Consider the following 17,028-nt stretch of genomic DNA (forward strand, 5'->3'; position numbering starts at 1 on the left):
TAATTGTGGCAAAGCGTTTTTGCTTTCTCTGTCTGAAACCTGCTCAAGAGTGCCTTGAAGCGTCTCGGCCATTACACGCTGTGCACGGATGAGTAGTGGTTCAAGCAGCGAGACGCTGAAACACTGTGAAAATACACCGATGCGTAATCTACAAATAATTAGGTATACATGCACGCAATGGATATATATACCTAGAATCATTGTGTGTGATTTAAAAAACGTACTTTGTTATTGACATTTTTTGAGGGATACTGCACCTCATCAAATAATGACATGCAATCGTAGATATAGAGCTAGTTTAATCTGTAATATAGTGTTTCTGTCGATGATACTCGATCATTTCATGTGTATGCATTTGCTCTGAAATTAAATGAAGCAATAATAATTGTAATGGTAATGAAATCTGTAATGAAAATCACTGTTTTTGTTAATAAACGCGCGTGCTAAGTTGCGTGTTATTGGGTATGTTATTACAATACAATATTAAATGATACCGTATCTGCTTGATATATATTGTATTTAGGTCTCTCTCATTGTCGTGCTTCATGCTTCAGTAGATGTTAAGGCTTTAAAGACACAAACATGATCTGAGCAACCAACCTGAAACTATTAAAACAAGCATCACATAAGAAATAGCTTTTTACGAATGCAGTTATGATGAATTATATAGCATGCCGTATTAGATTTGAAGCAATAATAAATATATCTGAGAATAAAGCCAATGAAGCCAGTGATGGGATAATAATAGTGGTGATAATAAAACTGTAGCAGCTTTTCTATAACTAGTAGTGTTTTCTGGAGAAAATCAGTTTACAAGGAAGGAAAAAAACGTTGTCCACCTCAAATGACTAATCAATTAATTTAATTCTTAACAATATACCAATGCATTATCGATCAGTTACAACCACTCTGTCTTATTTGTTCGGTTGATTTATTGTGCATTGCATATTTCATACATAATAAACTGCAAAATAAGTCCTCAGCGCTTTACCCCAAAACCATAATCATTGTTACAATCATCAAGCATAACGAAAGAGAAAACGTGAATCATAAGACTGACAGTCATAACAAGAACAGCGGCGCTGAAAACGAACACAAAAATCATCTTTATGCAATGTTTTTAACAAGTTTTTCTGCTTGCAAAACACAGCATACATTTATGGAAACGGAGATGGCGGTAGAAAAAAAAAAGTTATAATATCTTATTAATACAACATGCATAAACGGTTACAGTTTTATTTTCACATTTTATATTACAGACTGTATGACTTTTATGACATGCTAATGATTTTTATGAGGAAAAAAAACCCCAACATAATTATCCTTCTCAGAAACAGATTATATAGTTTTAGAATATCCTTTAACAGTGTTATTTTTATTGGTTTACAATATTATTACAGTTTTCGATCATTCATCCCATTTCTGCGTCTGTGATATCGTGTATCGTTTTCTGATTTGAACGAATCCTCCCGCATTATACAGCAGTATCCGATCGGGAACGTTTTATTATTATTTCAAATTAATCCAAACATCTACATGGAGAAAAATGGTCGTGCCGTGGAAAGATCCCAGGAAAGGTCTTCATCACGAAGTGGGTCTAGAGAGAAAACACACACAGAGGAGCTGCAGGGTTTAGTAAGATACTAGTTAGTAAAAATATACTAAAATAACTAGACTTTTACAGCTGTTTCTGTTGCACGTCCGTCTTTCTAACCACATACAGTTCATGTCACACAGGTATACAAATACTGATTATTGCTGTATAAACATTACATCTGAAGATTGATTTGCTATAAATATGAAAGAAAAGGGAAAAAATCTAAAAAGAGCATTTCACACAGAACTAAGTCTATATTTAAAAGAAAAGAGGCACTAAATAATAAAAACAGTAATAATAGATAACTAAATAATGTTTAACTAAAATGCAGGAGATCAATAAATGTTAATTAATGTCAGCTAATGTTAACAAATAGAAATATGTGATGAAGTTTTATAAAGCTTTATATACATTATATACAAATCAGAATCAAAAAATGTCAAAAGATGCAACAGACAAAGAGATGCAATAAAAAAAACGATCCCACCTTTTCCACACCCCGCATTTTCAACACCGCCTGAATGACAGAGAGCTCCACGATCTTGTAATATTCAGGGGTTTGTTCTGCTTCCAGATCTTTTCCTTGGAAAGTCAGCCTCAGCTGGTTAGGATCTGACGAGAGAGACCGGGTCAAGCCTTTGGAAAGGATGCATTTTGAAGTATATGCAGAAGTTTTAACGTACCGTCGACTCCAGGAAAATAGCTTATGGCTTGTTTCTTTAAATCCTGGATGGTGAACTTCCCGTCTGCCTCGTTGGGTTTGGGCAGACTTAATGTTCTGATGGTAGTTTTGTTAATCTTCAGATAGACATCCATTCTCGTTCTGTCAGAGCATAAAGTGATGAGAGACAGAAACAAACGCACTGCTTTTATAGCCTTCACTTTCACTTTTCTTTTTTAAAAGAAAAGGGTTGAAACACTGGTGTCAGTTCATCTCAAGTCAGGGCGTTAGCTCACTCCTTGCTACAAATTCAATTGAATCACGTCCATTTTATTGCTTCCGCAGCTAAAATTGGCAATAGTCACCTAGAAGATGACAATCAGAGACACCTTGAATTGTTATTTGAAAAGTTCTTAGTGTGTCCGTCCCTCGCTCAAAGTTAGCATTCAGTTTAATAACACAGCTTGTGATGCAACCAGTGCACATCTATTTCTTTCATTCAGGACTAAACTCTACAGCCCTGACAGAAACATCATACTTCTGCAGCACTCGCCAGTAATTTCTCTTTTTCTCACACTCCCTGCTTAACTGGAAATTTTCTCCTTTACCATCTCTGCGTAACCAGTGACGAACCAGGAAACCAGAGAGCGGTCCAACACGGAAAAACACCCTGGAAAGTTTTTGTCTCTCCGAAGAAAGAGTTGCCCGTCCACTTGTTGTGTAGGCAGACCTGGGGAAAACTTGATTTTGAAAAAGCAAATGTATTCTTTGCACTAGGTGCCAGATTACAGAAAGTTCACAAATGCTGCTCTACTGGGTATTACAGACATGATAAGGTGGAAATGAAATCAACCAACCATGGCAGATTAGCTTTATTCAAGGGGGTGAACATGAAACACTGAGTGAATCGTTTGGGTAACACTACGGTTAAAAAAATATCCTTTATTTATGTGCTTCTGCTTGCGAGCGGTTTCAGATTACATTGTGTGCGCTCGTTCTTACAGCTTGTTATGAAAGTGAAATTTTAAAATCAAGTTTTCCCAGGATGTCCTATATGCTAATGTTTGTCGACCCTTTCTTTTGAGTGATAACTTCATACACGGTGCACTTTCAGATCTTCAGGATGTTTTAAGTCACGTAGAACTGTGCTACTTCTTAAAATCACGTTCTGTACACACATCGTTCTCTAATATATAGGAGTGACACCCGCATTCGACAACTGCATTAACTGATGAGGAGCTATCATATCAATCACTCACAATCAGTGAAGTACGGAGTTCCTCAAGGCTCAGTACTGGGACCGTTACTTTTCACACTTTACTTGTTACCTCTGGGAGATATTATCAGGAGTCATGGTGTTATCTTTCACTGCTATGCTGATGATAATCAGCTCTATATTTCTTCACGGCCCGGTGATACACACCAAAGTGAGAATGCATAGTCGAAATAAAAAAACTGGACGATGAGTAACTTCTTAATACTAAATTCTTAAAAAACGTAGGTAAAAACCTTATCAGACCTAAAAACCCCACACATAATAATCTAGAACACAGTCTATCACTTGATGGCTGCTCTGTTAATTCTTCATCATCAGTTAGGAACCTAGGTGTGCTGTTTGACCAACCATGTTTCTAGCATCTGTAAAACTGCATTTTCCATCTTAAAAATATATCTAAATTATGACCTATGCTCTCAACGTCTAATGCAGAAATGTTAATTCATGTGTTTATGACCTCGAGGTTAGATTATTGTAATGCTTTATTGGGTGGTTGTTCTGCACGCTTAATAAACAAACTTCAGCTAGTCCAAAACACAGCAGCCATTACGAGAACTAGGAAGTATGATCATATTAGTCCGGTTCTGTCAACACTGCACTGGTTTCCTATCAAACATCAGATAGATTTTACAATCTTGTTTATTACTTATAAAGCCTTGAATGTCTTAACTCCATAATACTTGAGCGAGCTCTTTGTAGTCCCCTATGTTTGCCGCATGCTCAAAACTCTGGCTGTTTGATAATACCTAGAATATCAAAATGGACTTCAGGTGGTAGATCCTTATCCTCTTTAGCACCCAAACTCCAGAACAATCTCCTAACTCACAATGAACTTGTTACATCGTACAAAGAATGGCATCTATGCTAATATTAATCTTTTTCTTTGTTATCCAGATCAGATGGTGGATCAACACCAAGAGATGACCTTCTTTGAAGACCAGAACACCTAGATGGGCCCCATGGACATATAATTGGAACAAGACACACACACACACACACACACACACACACACACACACACACAATAAGTCCTTTAAATAATCTGACATAGCTTTTTTCTCCATTCTGTGTGGATGAGGGTTTGGTTCCTTGCCCCTGTCGCTTGCTTAGTTGGCAAATACCACTAGCCAAAGTTCATTGGCGTTTTTTCTTGGTCAGAGTGAATCCAGGCTCCGAACAAGACCCCAGTCTGTCGTAACTCGTAGTCACAGATAGGGAACCAACTAACAATTGGGTGTGACAATATATTTAAACAAGCACCAAAAATAAAGCATCAGTATAGGTGGTGTTTGTATATATTAGATCTGTCAGATATTTTATTAATATTTAATAATAGTCAATATTTAATATTTATGGCACTAGAGGGATCACTGGAGGAGTGGGCTCTGTTTTAATTTTAGTTTTAGTCCATTGTTTGTGTGAAGTTGTCATTTTAGCTATTATTGGTTCCAGTCACGTTCATACTCTTTTTTTAGTCTAGTCAAGTTTAAATCAACTAAAGTCAGCATTTTAGTCTTATTTTAGTCAGAATTATCTATGACTGTTTTCGTCTAGTTTTAGTCAATGCAAATTCTATTTTTGTGTCTTTTTAGTAAAGCAGTTTTATTTAACCCAGTCAGTACAGTACCTTTTAGCCAAAACTTTAGCCAAACTTTTCTTTAAGCCAAACCCATTTCAAACAAGGTTATCTTATTATATTATTGTTACCTTATAGACTGAACAATACGTCCATTTCAGACACAGGAGATGCTCTGATTTGAATTCACGTTTATTTTGGCAACCAAACATGTTAGAAGCACACAAACATAAATTGAAATAATAAAAAAAAGCGTGACAATGTCATTCAAGTTTAACAAAGAGAAACAAGGTGCTTGAGTGCTCGAGCTACAATAACACATCATTTTATCTGCACTTTTAGTGTGTCTGTTTCTTGTATTTCTCGTAACCCACTAGATTTTAAAAAGCACAGCCAGTGAAGGAATGAATGCAACACCTTCTTTTAACAACAAAAATCTTCATAAGGTGAATAATGGATTGGAATGGATTTGGTCAATGCATTTTATCATAGTTTTACATTCGACTCGTTTTTACTCATTGACGAAGGTATTTAGTCCTAATTTTTCGTTGATGAAAGTAACATTACACTGGAGAATGCTCTCAAAGAATGATCACTTTGGAGGAGTGGGCTCTGAAGGAGCTCTCACTGGAGAGAACTCAGGGGTTGACGGGTTATATAAGCATTGAGAGCAACATTTACATGAGTGCTCCTGATGACAGTTCAATAAATAAGACGTTGTTATTGTGTCATATTTTACACACAATATTATGTTTTTGTTCAATTTTGCAGAGAACATAATTACTGTTGAAGCCCCAGCAGAACTGTCTCCGAGCAACACAATGGCCATGAACCGTGCCTCTGTGGCTCTCTTCGCCGGAAGGAACCCTCCCAGAATATTAGCCCTCTGAACTACATTTCCCATCATGCCTTTCTTCAGCCCTGATTACCTGCCCAGGTGTTCCTCATCAGACTGCTATATAAGCTGCTACCAGCTTGTACTCCTGCGTAAGTCTTATCCTCAGCTCCGGCTGTTAATGCTAAGCTTTTATCCCGCTATCATTGTCTTCCTGTGTTTGACCTCACTCTGAGATATCGTTTCTTTGATTGTTGGGGACACTTAACTTCTAGTGATTTAGCGTTGAATTGACTACAGAGACCGTCTCTGCATTTAATAAGAAATTGGTCACTCTCTTCATTATACATCCCTGTCATTATACTGTACAGTGCTTTGATGCAACCTGTGTTTATAAAAGCGCTTTATAAATAAAAATGATTGATTGATTGTTTGCTGCCTACCTATTGCCTTTGTACCTCGACTCTGATTCGGTCTGCCTGTCTCGACCCTTGCTTGGCTCTGTTTCCGACTCTGCCAGCCCTGTGATATTTCCGTTATTGTTACCGACCCCTGCCTGTTTGACCATTCTTAAGAAAGAGCATGCGAATGGATCCGAACACTTCTGACTCCTCATTACAGCAGCAGTGTTTAGTTTCTGAATTAAAGGTTTTGAATGAATTATTTGAATCAATGATTCAAAGACCCATTCATAAAAAAGAGCCATTTACTTAATTCCTGAACGAATCAGCGGTTTGAATGAATCATACAGATGAGTCATAAACTCAGAAATGTTACAATGGTTAAAAATGCATTTCCGTGCACACTTGGAATGATAATTTACTAATTTATTCCTACATTTAAATGCGCGGTTGTCACGAGTGAAACTACAAGGAGACTATAATTAAAGTAGGGTACCTAACGAGGGACAGGTGAGGATGATCAACTAATAAAGAAACAGTTGAACTAATTAATCAAGGAAAGACAGAACAACAACAAAACACAACAAAAGCACAATGTTGTGTGGCGATGCTATATTCAAAAGTTACAAATGCGTTATCGATATTACCACCAACCAAAAATGAAAGTATCATACAGGTCTTTGTTTTGGAAAAATGTCTATCATCACATTCCTAGTACTGTAATTGCAAAGCATTTTGGGAAATAAAGTTGTTTTAAAATGTGCTATATAAATGTATTAGCTGAAAATAGTTTACTGTTCATTTATTTGAACTCAATTTGTATTAATTTTGATAATGTTGAATAGTGCTGGGTTCAGTTTAGAAACCTTTTGTTCTCGGAAATTTAAAAATGTTTTATTTCTAGTCCATCCATGATAACTGACATTAGCATGTTGCCATAATGTTTTAATGTTCTTTGCAAGCAACGTCCATGTAGTTCAGGTAATCTATTTGTACGTACTGTATGAGAAAATATTATAGAGGAAATAACGTGCCACACGAAACATTCCATTCGCTGGACTGGGTTTTTAGAGGGATTTGTTAGTGATGGGGGAATACCAAGGACTTGTGAGGAGGTGAAAGTAAAACTAAACTATTAATTGAAATTCCCTATGAGGCATCTTTATTTGATTCTGTACCTTGATACTGGCAATATCACGTTTACCAAGCCACATCGCTTCAATCCCAGTAAACACTGACCCTGCTATCAAAAGTATTTCTAAATAAATACAACAAAACATTTTCTTATGACCTTGCATAAAAAACAACGATAAAACGCATTACGAAGAAGAACTGCACCTGTTCTGAAGCAGCATTAGAGCTAACATCAGCAAGTTATGAGAATAATAGTACACTTTTACTCAAAATTCAACATCGAGTGTTTGTAGTAACTATCTTTGGCGATCATATGTGGAATTTGTTCATTCACTCTTGTTAAAATATGTATATATTTATGGCCTTTTTGCATTGCTCTGCAAATGAGCATTTCAAACATAACTTATACATTCATTATCATGAAAATATCAAGATTTCAAGAAATATAGTGCACAAGATAGCACAAGATATACTTCCGGTCATGCAACGTTTGGGGAAAATTGATACAAAACTTGGCTAGATAATGTAATAATTAATGTTTTTCGGATTAAAAAGCCACAGTAGCATATTAAAAACATCCTCTCTACATTATTGCACACCTCTGAGTGAAAATGCACCAAGATACAGCGCAGAGACTGCATCACTCCATCTTCTGTTCATTATGTGGTTCAGTCAGTCTCTTCATTCAAACACAGACCACTCAAATAAACATTTTATGACATTTAATTTAGTTCTGACTGCTATTTATAAGATTGTATGTTTTTTGAGAAAAGAGATTTCTGCATGTAAAATGATTAATGGAGCATTCCATTGGGTTTTAAAGAGATTTGGGAGTGATAGGGGAATACCAAGGACAAGTCAAACCACTTTTTCTTTTTTAAATGAATAACAATAAATCCACCAGTGCCACATGCAAAATTCCCCTTCGCTAAAGGACATGTAAAACATACCTGCACAGTTTTTTCTTATGAGGTGAGAGTGAAATTAAAAGTAAACTGACTCACAGGGAATTACCTTTATACCGGGCAACTTAACACAGAGAACAACAGACAGATACTAAAATCATTTTGTGGGGATTCGTATCAGCGCAGTTCAATCGTTAGTAGGCGGTGCAATATTATTATTATTTTATTATTTTATTATTATTTTCACATTTAATGAATGCTATATGCATAACATACAGGTGCATCTCAATAAGTTCACATATTTCAGTATTTCAACTTAAAAGAGAAACTTGTGCATTAAATAAATGATATGCACACAGACTGAAGTAGTTTAAGGATTTTAATTGTGATGAATTAGGCTCGCATTTAACAAAAACCCACCAATTCAACGAATTCTGGAAAGTATGTTCATTCACTGCACGTCTGTCTCCTTTTGCTTTAATTACTGCCTCAATTCAGGTTTCTTTGACTGCAGCTCATATGTATTTTTGTGGTTTTCCTCTTGATCATACCTCATAGACTCTCTATGGGGTTCAGGTCGAGTGAGTTTGCTGGTCGGTCCGGCACACCGACACCACAGTCAACTTTTAGTGCTTTTGGCAAATCCTGCTGGAAAATGAAATCATTTAAAAAGCTGGCCAGCCGAAGGAAGCCTGAATGGGCATAAATGTAAATGGTTGCAATGACGTTGGTTTTCAAAGAACACAATAAACCAACACCGGCAGAAGACGTTACACCCAGATCATCACAGACTGAGGAAACTTCACACGGACTTCAAGCCACTAAGGCTATGAGCTTCTCCACCTTCCTCCAGACTCGGCCCTTGGTTTGCAAATGAAATACTAAACTCGCTATCGTCTGAAAAGAGGACTTTGGACCTCTGGTCCAGTTCTTCTCTTACGCCTCTGACGTTGTCTGTAGTTCAGGAGTGTCTTAACAAGAGAAATACGACGACTGCAGCCAAGTTCTTGATGCTTTGACCTCAGCCTCAGTCCATTCCTTGCGAAGTTCACTCAAATAATTTGAATCGATTTTGCTGAGGTTCCCTCGAATGCTTGTGCGTCGTTTCCCTTCCACTCAACTTCCTGTTAACATGCTTGGATACAGCACTCTGTGAACATCTTAATGTTTGCGTCGTACCCTCCTTGAAGTGTGTCAGTGAAATCTACATCTGTCTGCAACTTCCTCAAAAACATATGCTTTTAACATCTAGACTGTATTATCATAACGTGGATTTCGTGCCATTATTGTTCGTGTTGTTTTCTTTACGTTTACCCAATCACTTAGCTATCGCCTCTCCATGTTTCAAATGGGATTTTTCACCTATGCCAAAGTATAAAAGAGTTGCATGGTATGTCAAGTAACTCATTTGATTGGATGCAACACCGTTCGACGAGGCTCTGAAATGTGAGCAAAGCCTGAAGACATCTGCACACTACAGAAAGCATGTTTGGCTTTTGCCTTACGTTCGTTCTTTACGAGGAAGGTATAAAAGAAGATGGCTCTTTTCTGTGCTGGAGCTCCTCTCTCTGTCCATGTGTCAGATAAACACACTTGAATCCCTCTGCCGTGAGACGATGTTATAACTAGAGTCACATATTCAGCTAACCACCCTTAAGAGTTAAAGTGAACTTGTTTATAGGCAATATAACGTAAACTATATATTTTATTAACATAACAGTTCGTGCATTGAATATGCCAACTGTTTTAAGACAGTATTAAGTTTTATATTTCAGCCTTTGAACGGGAAATCATCTATGCCTTGTTTATGACGAGCTTCACGCAGCTTTCACTTTCACTTTAGTCACTGCTATATTAAGCTCTCTTCGATCACAGCAAGCACGGCATCAGAATGGCCTTTCGAGTCGAATTTGTCTACAGAGCCAGTGATATCGGTGAGTGGCGCACAATAAAATGTATTTTCAGCAAGTATTTTTTATGCGGGACTAGACTTGATTCTATTTTCTACTTAATCCTTTGCTCCGCACTTTAAACTAGGAGCATGTCAAGGTCTCACGGGTCTTTTTTTAAAACAAGGCTAACTGTGATAAAAACCTCTCTAATCAGTCAGTGATAAAACAGGAACTACTAATTAAGAGCAATAGCACAAAAAGCTAGAATACAGAGATACCTGCAGGAGTCTTTGCGGTCATTTTAGGTTTTTGTATTAAAGTTGCAAAAGCGATTCAGTCAAGAGCAAAGCGAATGTTTGATTGACGTGAATGACCCAAAGAGCGGCCCTTTTATGACTCTTCTGTCACTTTATCACCGCATGCATGCCTGGATCTAATATACTGATACGAATGGAGACACTGTTTTCTCATAAATATCGTGGCATGTATGAGTGTGTATTTGAGCCCGGTGTGTGTGTGTGTGTGTCTCAAAATCTCCTTGCTGCTTATTTGACCTGAAATTTTAAAATGCAAGGCAGAAAAATGCTTTCAGGTGACTTTTGTGCACAGCCCTGATAGAGACAAGAGTCCAAAATCTCCACCAGTCGATCGTTTCTCACCACCTCCATCTCAGAAAGTAGCCTGCGTCAGACAATCTTTAACTTTGGCCATCTGAACTTTCTTTTCAGATATAAATGACACCGACCTCAGCATTTCGAGAGCTAGATTGTCCTGCGGTCACGTGACTTTCCGCTCAGACTCTGGTGCAGCGCTGCACACTTCAGCTCCAGAGAGTCAGCTCTACTCTTTACTCTTTCATATTTTGGGCAGATTTTACAACATATATTGTTTTTATTTGCCGTAAGCCTCATTGCATATAGACTAATGCATATAGACGAATGTTTCTTTGTTTTTGTTTTTAATCTGTTTGGGGGAAAAACCATGCATTAGCAGTGATTGCACGATTTTAATGCATGCTATTTTCACGGATCGCATCTTTGGGGGATGACATTCAGCGTGGTTTATTGTGAATATTTCAGATCAACACATGCACTGCATAAATTTGGTAGTCAATATTACGCTATCAATCATTATTACTATTAATGCATTATTATTATTATGAAATGTCAATATATTATAGAGTGAAAAAGTTTATCGTGACCCGTCTCTTAAAAGCGACTTTTAGTATCCTAGCTTAATGTAATCAGTTACAAAGGGCATGCCATTTTACAGTTTGATAGTTTTATTTCTTCTTCATAGGGACAAGTGGAGCTGAAATGTCCGATATGTGCAAAAGTGTGGCCGTACGGAGAAGTGAGAACATTGCTGACCCCTAAGGAGCAACTTTATTTTAAAGACCTACTTGGAAAATGCCACTAAAAAGATGACTGACATCAAAGGGGTATGTAAACTTTTGTAAGCTCTTTTTGCATCCTTTTAGCTTTTAACCTGGTGTTTATGTTCTCTCTCCGATGTTTTTTCTGTTTAGTGTCCTGGCTGCAGTTCCTTCGTTGAAAGAAAGGACTCCTCTGACCTCTGCGTTCGGTGTCCGTTCTGCTCAGTGAAGACGGGGAGGACGTCTGAGTTCTGCTGGCAGTGCGGGAGAACCTGGAAAGGGCCCCGACCTCGCGCCGATAAATGCGATAATCTGGGCTGCTCCGACAGCGACTTAAACATGCTGAGAGATTGTAAAATGATTAGTTTGCCTCATCATAGCGACCAAGTGATTCAGTGCCCATCGATCCGTGCCTGTCCGGACTGTGGCATGCTGATCGAACACACTCTGGAAGGATGCAAGTATGTCGCATGCTTTAATTGTAAAATATCGTTCTGCTTCATCTGTCTGAGATCTTCTGGCTGTGTTAAATGTGCCGCTGCTGCACCGAGACAGACATCAGTGCCTTAGAATCGTAAAAAACGATCAAAGTTAGTATGGAAATAGAGAATGACTACTGTAAACTAAACTTAGAAAGGTTTTACAGTTTCTATCTGTTTCTATCTGATTTTTTTTCTCCTCAAAAGAACGTTATGCATGCAGTTCACTTTTTTGGAACCCGGAAATGAAATAAAGACCTTGTGATTTTTAACAGTTCTAGTGCTGTCAAACTATTAATCTTATCCGAAATAAAAGTTTCCGTTTGCGTACTACACGTGTGTGTACCGTGCATATTTATTATGTGTATATAAATACAAACACATGCATGTAAATATTTAAGAATCTTAAATATATTTACATATATATTACATATAAACGCATATTCATGTAAATATGTATTTTTTATATATATGAGTGTACATGACTCTATGTTATACGTACAGTAACATGCAGTGTACCTTTGCAGCGCCGCTGGATGTTTGTTTCAGCGTCTTGTACTCGTTGAGGTGGAAACACCGCACTTTAATCACGATCCAGAAAAAGCAGCCTTTGATTTAAATTGGATCGAGCGATTTATCAATCTGAATCAGAAACACGGTTATGCTGCAAAAAACATATATGAAACAGCAGCAATATAACGTTTCCTTTTGAAGTGAAGCTCTGGGAAGGGACTTATAGAACAATAGTTTGAACTTCAAAGCTTTTTGCATTTAGATTTGCATGAAGACGTAGTGAAAGTAACAGCCTCTGATCTAGAAGGGGATTTTGTGTTTTCCAGCTAATAAAACCAGGACTTTTATCCAATCCTGCTTCTGGAGGGCTGGAGTCCTGCAAAGTGATAATAAAGATCTTCCTAGGCTTACTAGAAACTACTAGGCGGGTGTGTTGGGGCTGTTTAGATTTTTGCTTTATAAGTACTAATAGATAGCCAGTGTGCTAGTAATATGCATGCTAACAAGCGACTGGTTGATAGTGAGAACTGGTGTGATACCGCTGAACTCTACAGGACACCCTTTAAGATGACTTCTTTACCCTAACCGTAGAGGAGAGATCTGATCAATCTGGTCTTCATGGACGCCATAGAGATGCTTGAACTACCTCAGATCCCAATCTATTAATAGACATCAGCCGTTTCTCTTTTCTCACTTTTTAAGATGTTGCTGTAGCCACCACCAGTTATATTTAATATTTTAGGTGAAATTTTTAGGTTTTATTTTACTTATGCATCTGCTTGCAGTCTTCTAGTTAAAACTCCACAGCAGATGCCTGTTATAATAATGGACAAAACGAGATTTTGGATGAACATACTTGAAGCTAGCGAAGGAACTCTATTGTTAACTCTGTTGTCGTCTTCCACTTATGCAGCAGTTTTATGACTTTCTTTGAGTTTATAGATTATAATGATTCATCGCCAGCTACTTTCAAGTCATTTCGATCGTGATTATAGTTATCCTGTGTCTCAAGTCAATTCACTCTCTGCTTTAAGTGTTTTTACTTCACCAGTTGTTGCAGATATATTGCGTCATATTCAGAAATCTGAATCCACCCACTGCCTGCTCTCTTTAGTTAAAGCCCGTCTATCATCTCTGTCATCATTAATTACTCAAATCATTCACTCTTCACTTCTTTCTGGTTCTGCATCTTCCTCTCTTACCCCTGTATTTAGGAAATAAAAGTCGAGCGAGTTTCATCCCCACTACAGCTGACTCTATTAACAAAGCGTGTCCTCCTTGACTCGAGATCCGATCTCCCTCAAGATTCTCCCGGACAGGTCAGTTTCTTGGATCGCTTGCACCCCGTCCTGGTTTAGGTCGTATCTCAGCGACCTCAATTCGTTCAGATTAAAAAACGTTCACTCGAGGCTTTCACATCTTTCACTACTGGTGTCCCTCAGGGTTCTGTTTTGGCCCCGCTCTCATTCATCACCTGTTTACTTCCTCTTGGCTGTATTTTCAGGAAACATGGTTTCTATTTTTACTGCCTTGCCGACGGCACCCAGCTCCACCCGTTTTCTCTTTAGACTTTTTACCCTTGCAATGTTTTCTTAGTTAAGTTTAAGGAAATGCATGCAAACTAAAAACTAAAAATAAATCAACACACCTACGTATTTCTTTACATGCATCAAGTCGGAATGAAACCTCAATATTTATTTGCATACTTTATTTGTATTATATGTTGCCTGGACACTAAAAAGCTTTGTGTGTGGATACTTCTTGAAAAATGTTACTGTTTTTTTAAGGTGCATCAGTCAAACACAAAATTAAAGTCTTTATTGTAGTTTAGACAATGCTTTATCATCATATGACATTAAACAAACATGATAACACTTAGCATACAAAAAAAACTACGTTGGCTCTGATATCAAGGGTCATAATAAAATTCTGATTAAGGCACATGTTAATGAAACCTTTGGCTCATGCGATGCATTTTACAGTGAAACGGCGTTTTTGTTCATTCTTGATAAGCAATAATTCTGCTTCTGAATGAAAATGCGAGCTTAATGTTTTAAAACAATCATGTAAACAATGTCTGAGTAACACAGAACACAAAGAAGATGACAGCGTGTGACCAAACACAGAGAAATATAAAGATGAGCTTACTCTTACTCTTTCTGCACGTTCTCTCCACCACCAAACACACACGTCTGTACCAAACCAAACACTCTTGATAAATACATTTAAAGCGGCTGAAACTTAAGCTCACGAATAATCAATCGCGTCTTAATCAGCCAATCGCAGAGCTCGGAACTCTCCGGCCGCGCTCTGATTGGCTGAGAACATTCACGGTCAGACCTGGCTCTTCCTAAGGCTTGTAAGCTTGTGCGTGCGCTCGTATCTGTCAGATAAACTGCTTCAAAGATACACAGATGAGACGAGAGACGACTTTATCGCACCCCGGGCGTCCAGAGCTTGTGACCGCCGTCGGCTCCGAGCTGAACCGTGACCGAGGACAGCACGCTCAAACTTCCTGTGCTCCAGGAATGAGGAAGGGGCTGCGATTGGCCGCATTGCTGCTGTGGGCGGGGCTTCTCACCCTGGCTCTCTCGAGGAAACATGGAGTCCAGATTCAGCCGACCAATCACAGAGAAGCAAGGAGCCGATCGGATCGAGCGCAGCACTAGAGAGAGAGAGAGAGAGAGAGATTTATTTTTTTAATCAAAAGCCGCTGACGTGATAAATTATTTCGTTTTTATTCTTTAAAAATGACCGAATGCAATAAAGTTTAATTTTGTTAATGCTTATTATTTCATTAAGGCCAAAATAAATAAATAAAGTTTGCAAACCTGCAGTTTTCAGCCAAAACAAAAGCTTGTAAGCTTAAACTCGTGCAAGGAGAAATTTAGTACATAACTATATTTGGTATGAAGTATTAATTTGTTATTTTACAGCAGCGATCTTCGCTATTTTTCGTCACGAGACACGCTGATGTTATGAGGATTAAGCATCATGCTTCATCCAGACATAAACAGCATGTTTGCTGATCCATCTGAGATATCACATAGTACAGTAACGTGTGTGTGTGTGTGTTTCTGACCGTCCGGGCTGTGTCTGTCTCTCAGTCTGTCCCTGGCCTGCTGGTTCCCGCCGGACGCTGCCTGATGGTAGAGACTCAGAGCGGTCTGGAGACACGGAGAAACACCGAAACCCGTCTCGTAACACTGAGCCAGACACAGCAGAGCGGCAGAGTCCTGCACAGCGACACAGCACGGTCATCACACACACACACACACACACACACACACACACACAGGAGAGCAACCTTACCCCGCTCTCAGCCGCCATCCGGAAATAACACACACACTTCTCCTGATCACAGTCTGAGCGCTGAGACAACACTACACCCAGAAACACCTGAGCCTGGACACACACACACACACACACGCTTATATATATCAGACACTTTATTTAGCATATATATTTTGTTATATGTCATACAATCCGCTTTTTATATTCATATGATAATTTCATCTTTTTATTTGAATATGATATTGTAAAAAACCAATGCTATTACATTCACATAAATTGTTGCATTTTTTTGATTATTTCTATTTTTATATTTGCAATACGTTTCTTAAATGCATTTCTATGTGCAACATATGCAGTGTTTTTGGATTTACATTGGCCTCTCATCTTCAGGCATGTACCTGTCGTTGCTGTGAGTGTGACAGAGAGTCTGTACCTGCGTGAGTCCGGCGTCGGCGGCCGTCTGCAGGAAGCTGAGCGCCGCCGCTGCGTCCGTCTCTGAGCTCTGCTGCCCTCTGCTGCTCAGGAGGAGTTTAGCGCAGCGGTACTGAGCCAGACGGTGCCCAGAGACCGCAGCGAGACGGTAATAATGCACCGCCTGAGACAGCATACACGTATGGTAACATTATATAATATATGAGCGCTGCAAATTAGATTTAGGTGCAACATTTTTCAGAAAAATACAGAATCTGCATGCAAATGTGTGTGTGCATGCATATGTATTTTACTCAGTAAAGAAATATTTTAATGCAATAAAACTACTATACTGTAAAATATATTATTTACATTTAGAAATTAAGCAAATCAGAATATATTTTAATTTTATATTATTATATTTATATTATATTATTATTTAAATATTACTACTGTGCTGTAAAATAAACTATATATATATATATGTGTGTGTGTGTGTGTGTGTTAAAAATAGTTTTAATTTTAATTAAATCAGAAGTTAAATTACAGTTCAAATATATAAGTCACACACACATTGCTTTTATTCTGTCAAATTTTTTGGGTGAATTATTTCTATGTTTATATATATATGTATGTTTCTCTGAACACCTTGCTGAGGTCGGCCTGCACTCCTCGTCCT

The 17,028-nt window shown here is 38.0% G+C and overlaps 2 protein-coding genes across 2 annotated transcripts in view; one reads left to right on the forward strand and one right to left on the reverse strand.

Annotated features, from left to right (window-relative positions):
* The first annotated feature begins 11,687 nt into the window (after positions 1-11,687).
* LOC122333593 (probable E3 ubiquitin-protein ligase RNF144A-A) lies at positions 11,688-12,466 on the forward strand. Its single transcript, XM_043231287.1, has 2 exons — positions 11,688-11,718; positions 11,806-12,466. Exons 1-2 carry the CDS (start codon positions 11,701-11,703, stop codon positions 12,220-12,222), a joined length of 435 nt encoding a protein of 144 aa, XP_043087222.1. The 5' UTR covers positions 11,688-11,700; the 3' UTR covers positions 12,223-12,466.
* Positions 12,467-14,447: 1,981 nt separating this feature from the next.
* The window catches only part of dele1 (DAP3 binding cell death enhancer 1), a 6,826-nt gene continuing 4,245 nt past the window's right edge, over positions 14,448-17,028 (reverse strand). Inside the window, 5 exon segments of the mRNA XM_043231301.1 lie at positions 14,448-15,309; positions 15,727-15,880; positions 15,957-16,049; positions 16,372-16,533; positions 16,998-17,028. The exon segment at positions 16,998-17,028 is cut by the window's right edge and continues 109 nt beyond it. Coding sequence (XP_043087236.1) covers positions 15,077-15,309; positions 15,727-15,880; positions 15,957-16,049; positions 16,372-16,533; positions 16,998-17,028 — 673 coding nt within the window. The 3' untranslated portion in view covers positions 14,448-15,076.

The sequence above is a fragment of the Puntigrus tetrazona genome, unplaced genomic scaffold (assembly GCF_018831695.1).
Source record: "Puntigrus tetrazona isolate hp1 unplaced genomic scaffold, ASM1883169v1 S000000299, whole genome shotgun sequence".
Classification (NCBI taxonomy): domain Eukaryota; kingdom Metazoa; phylum Chordata; class Actinopteri; order Cypriniformes; family Cyprinidae; genus Puntigrus; species Puntigrus tetrazona.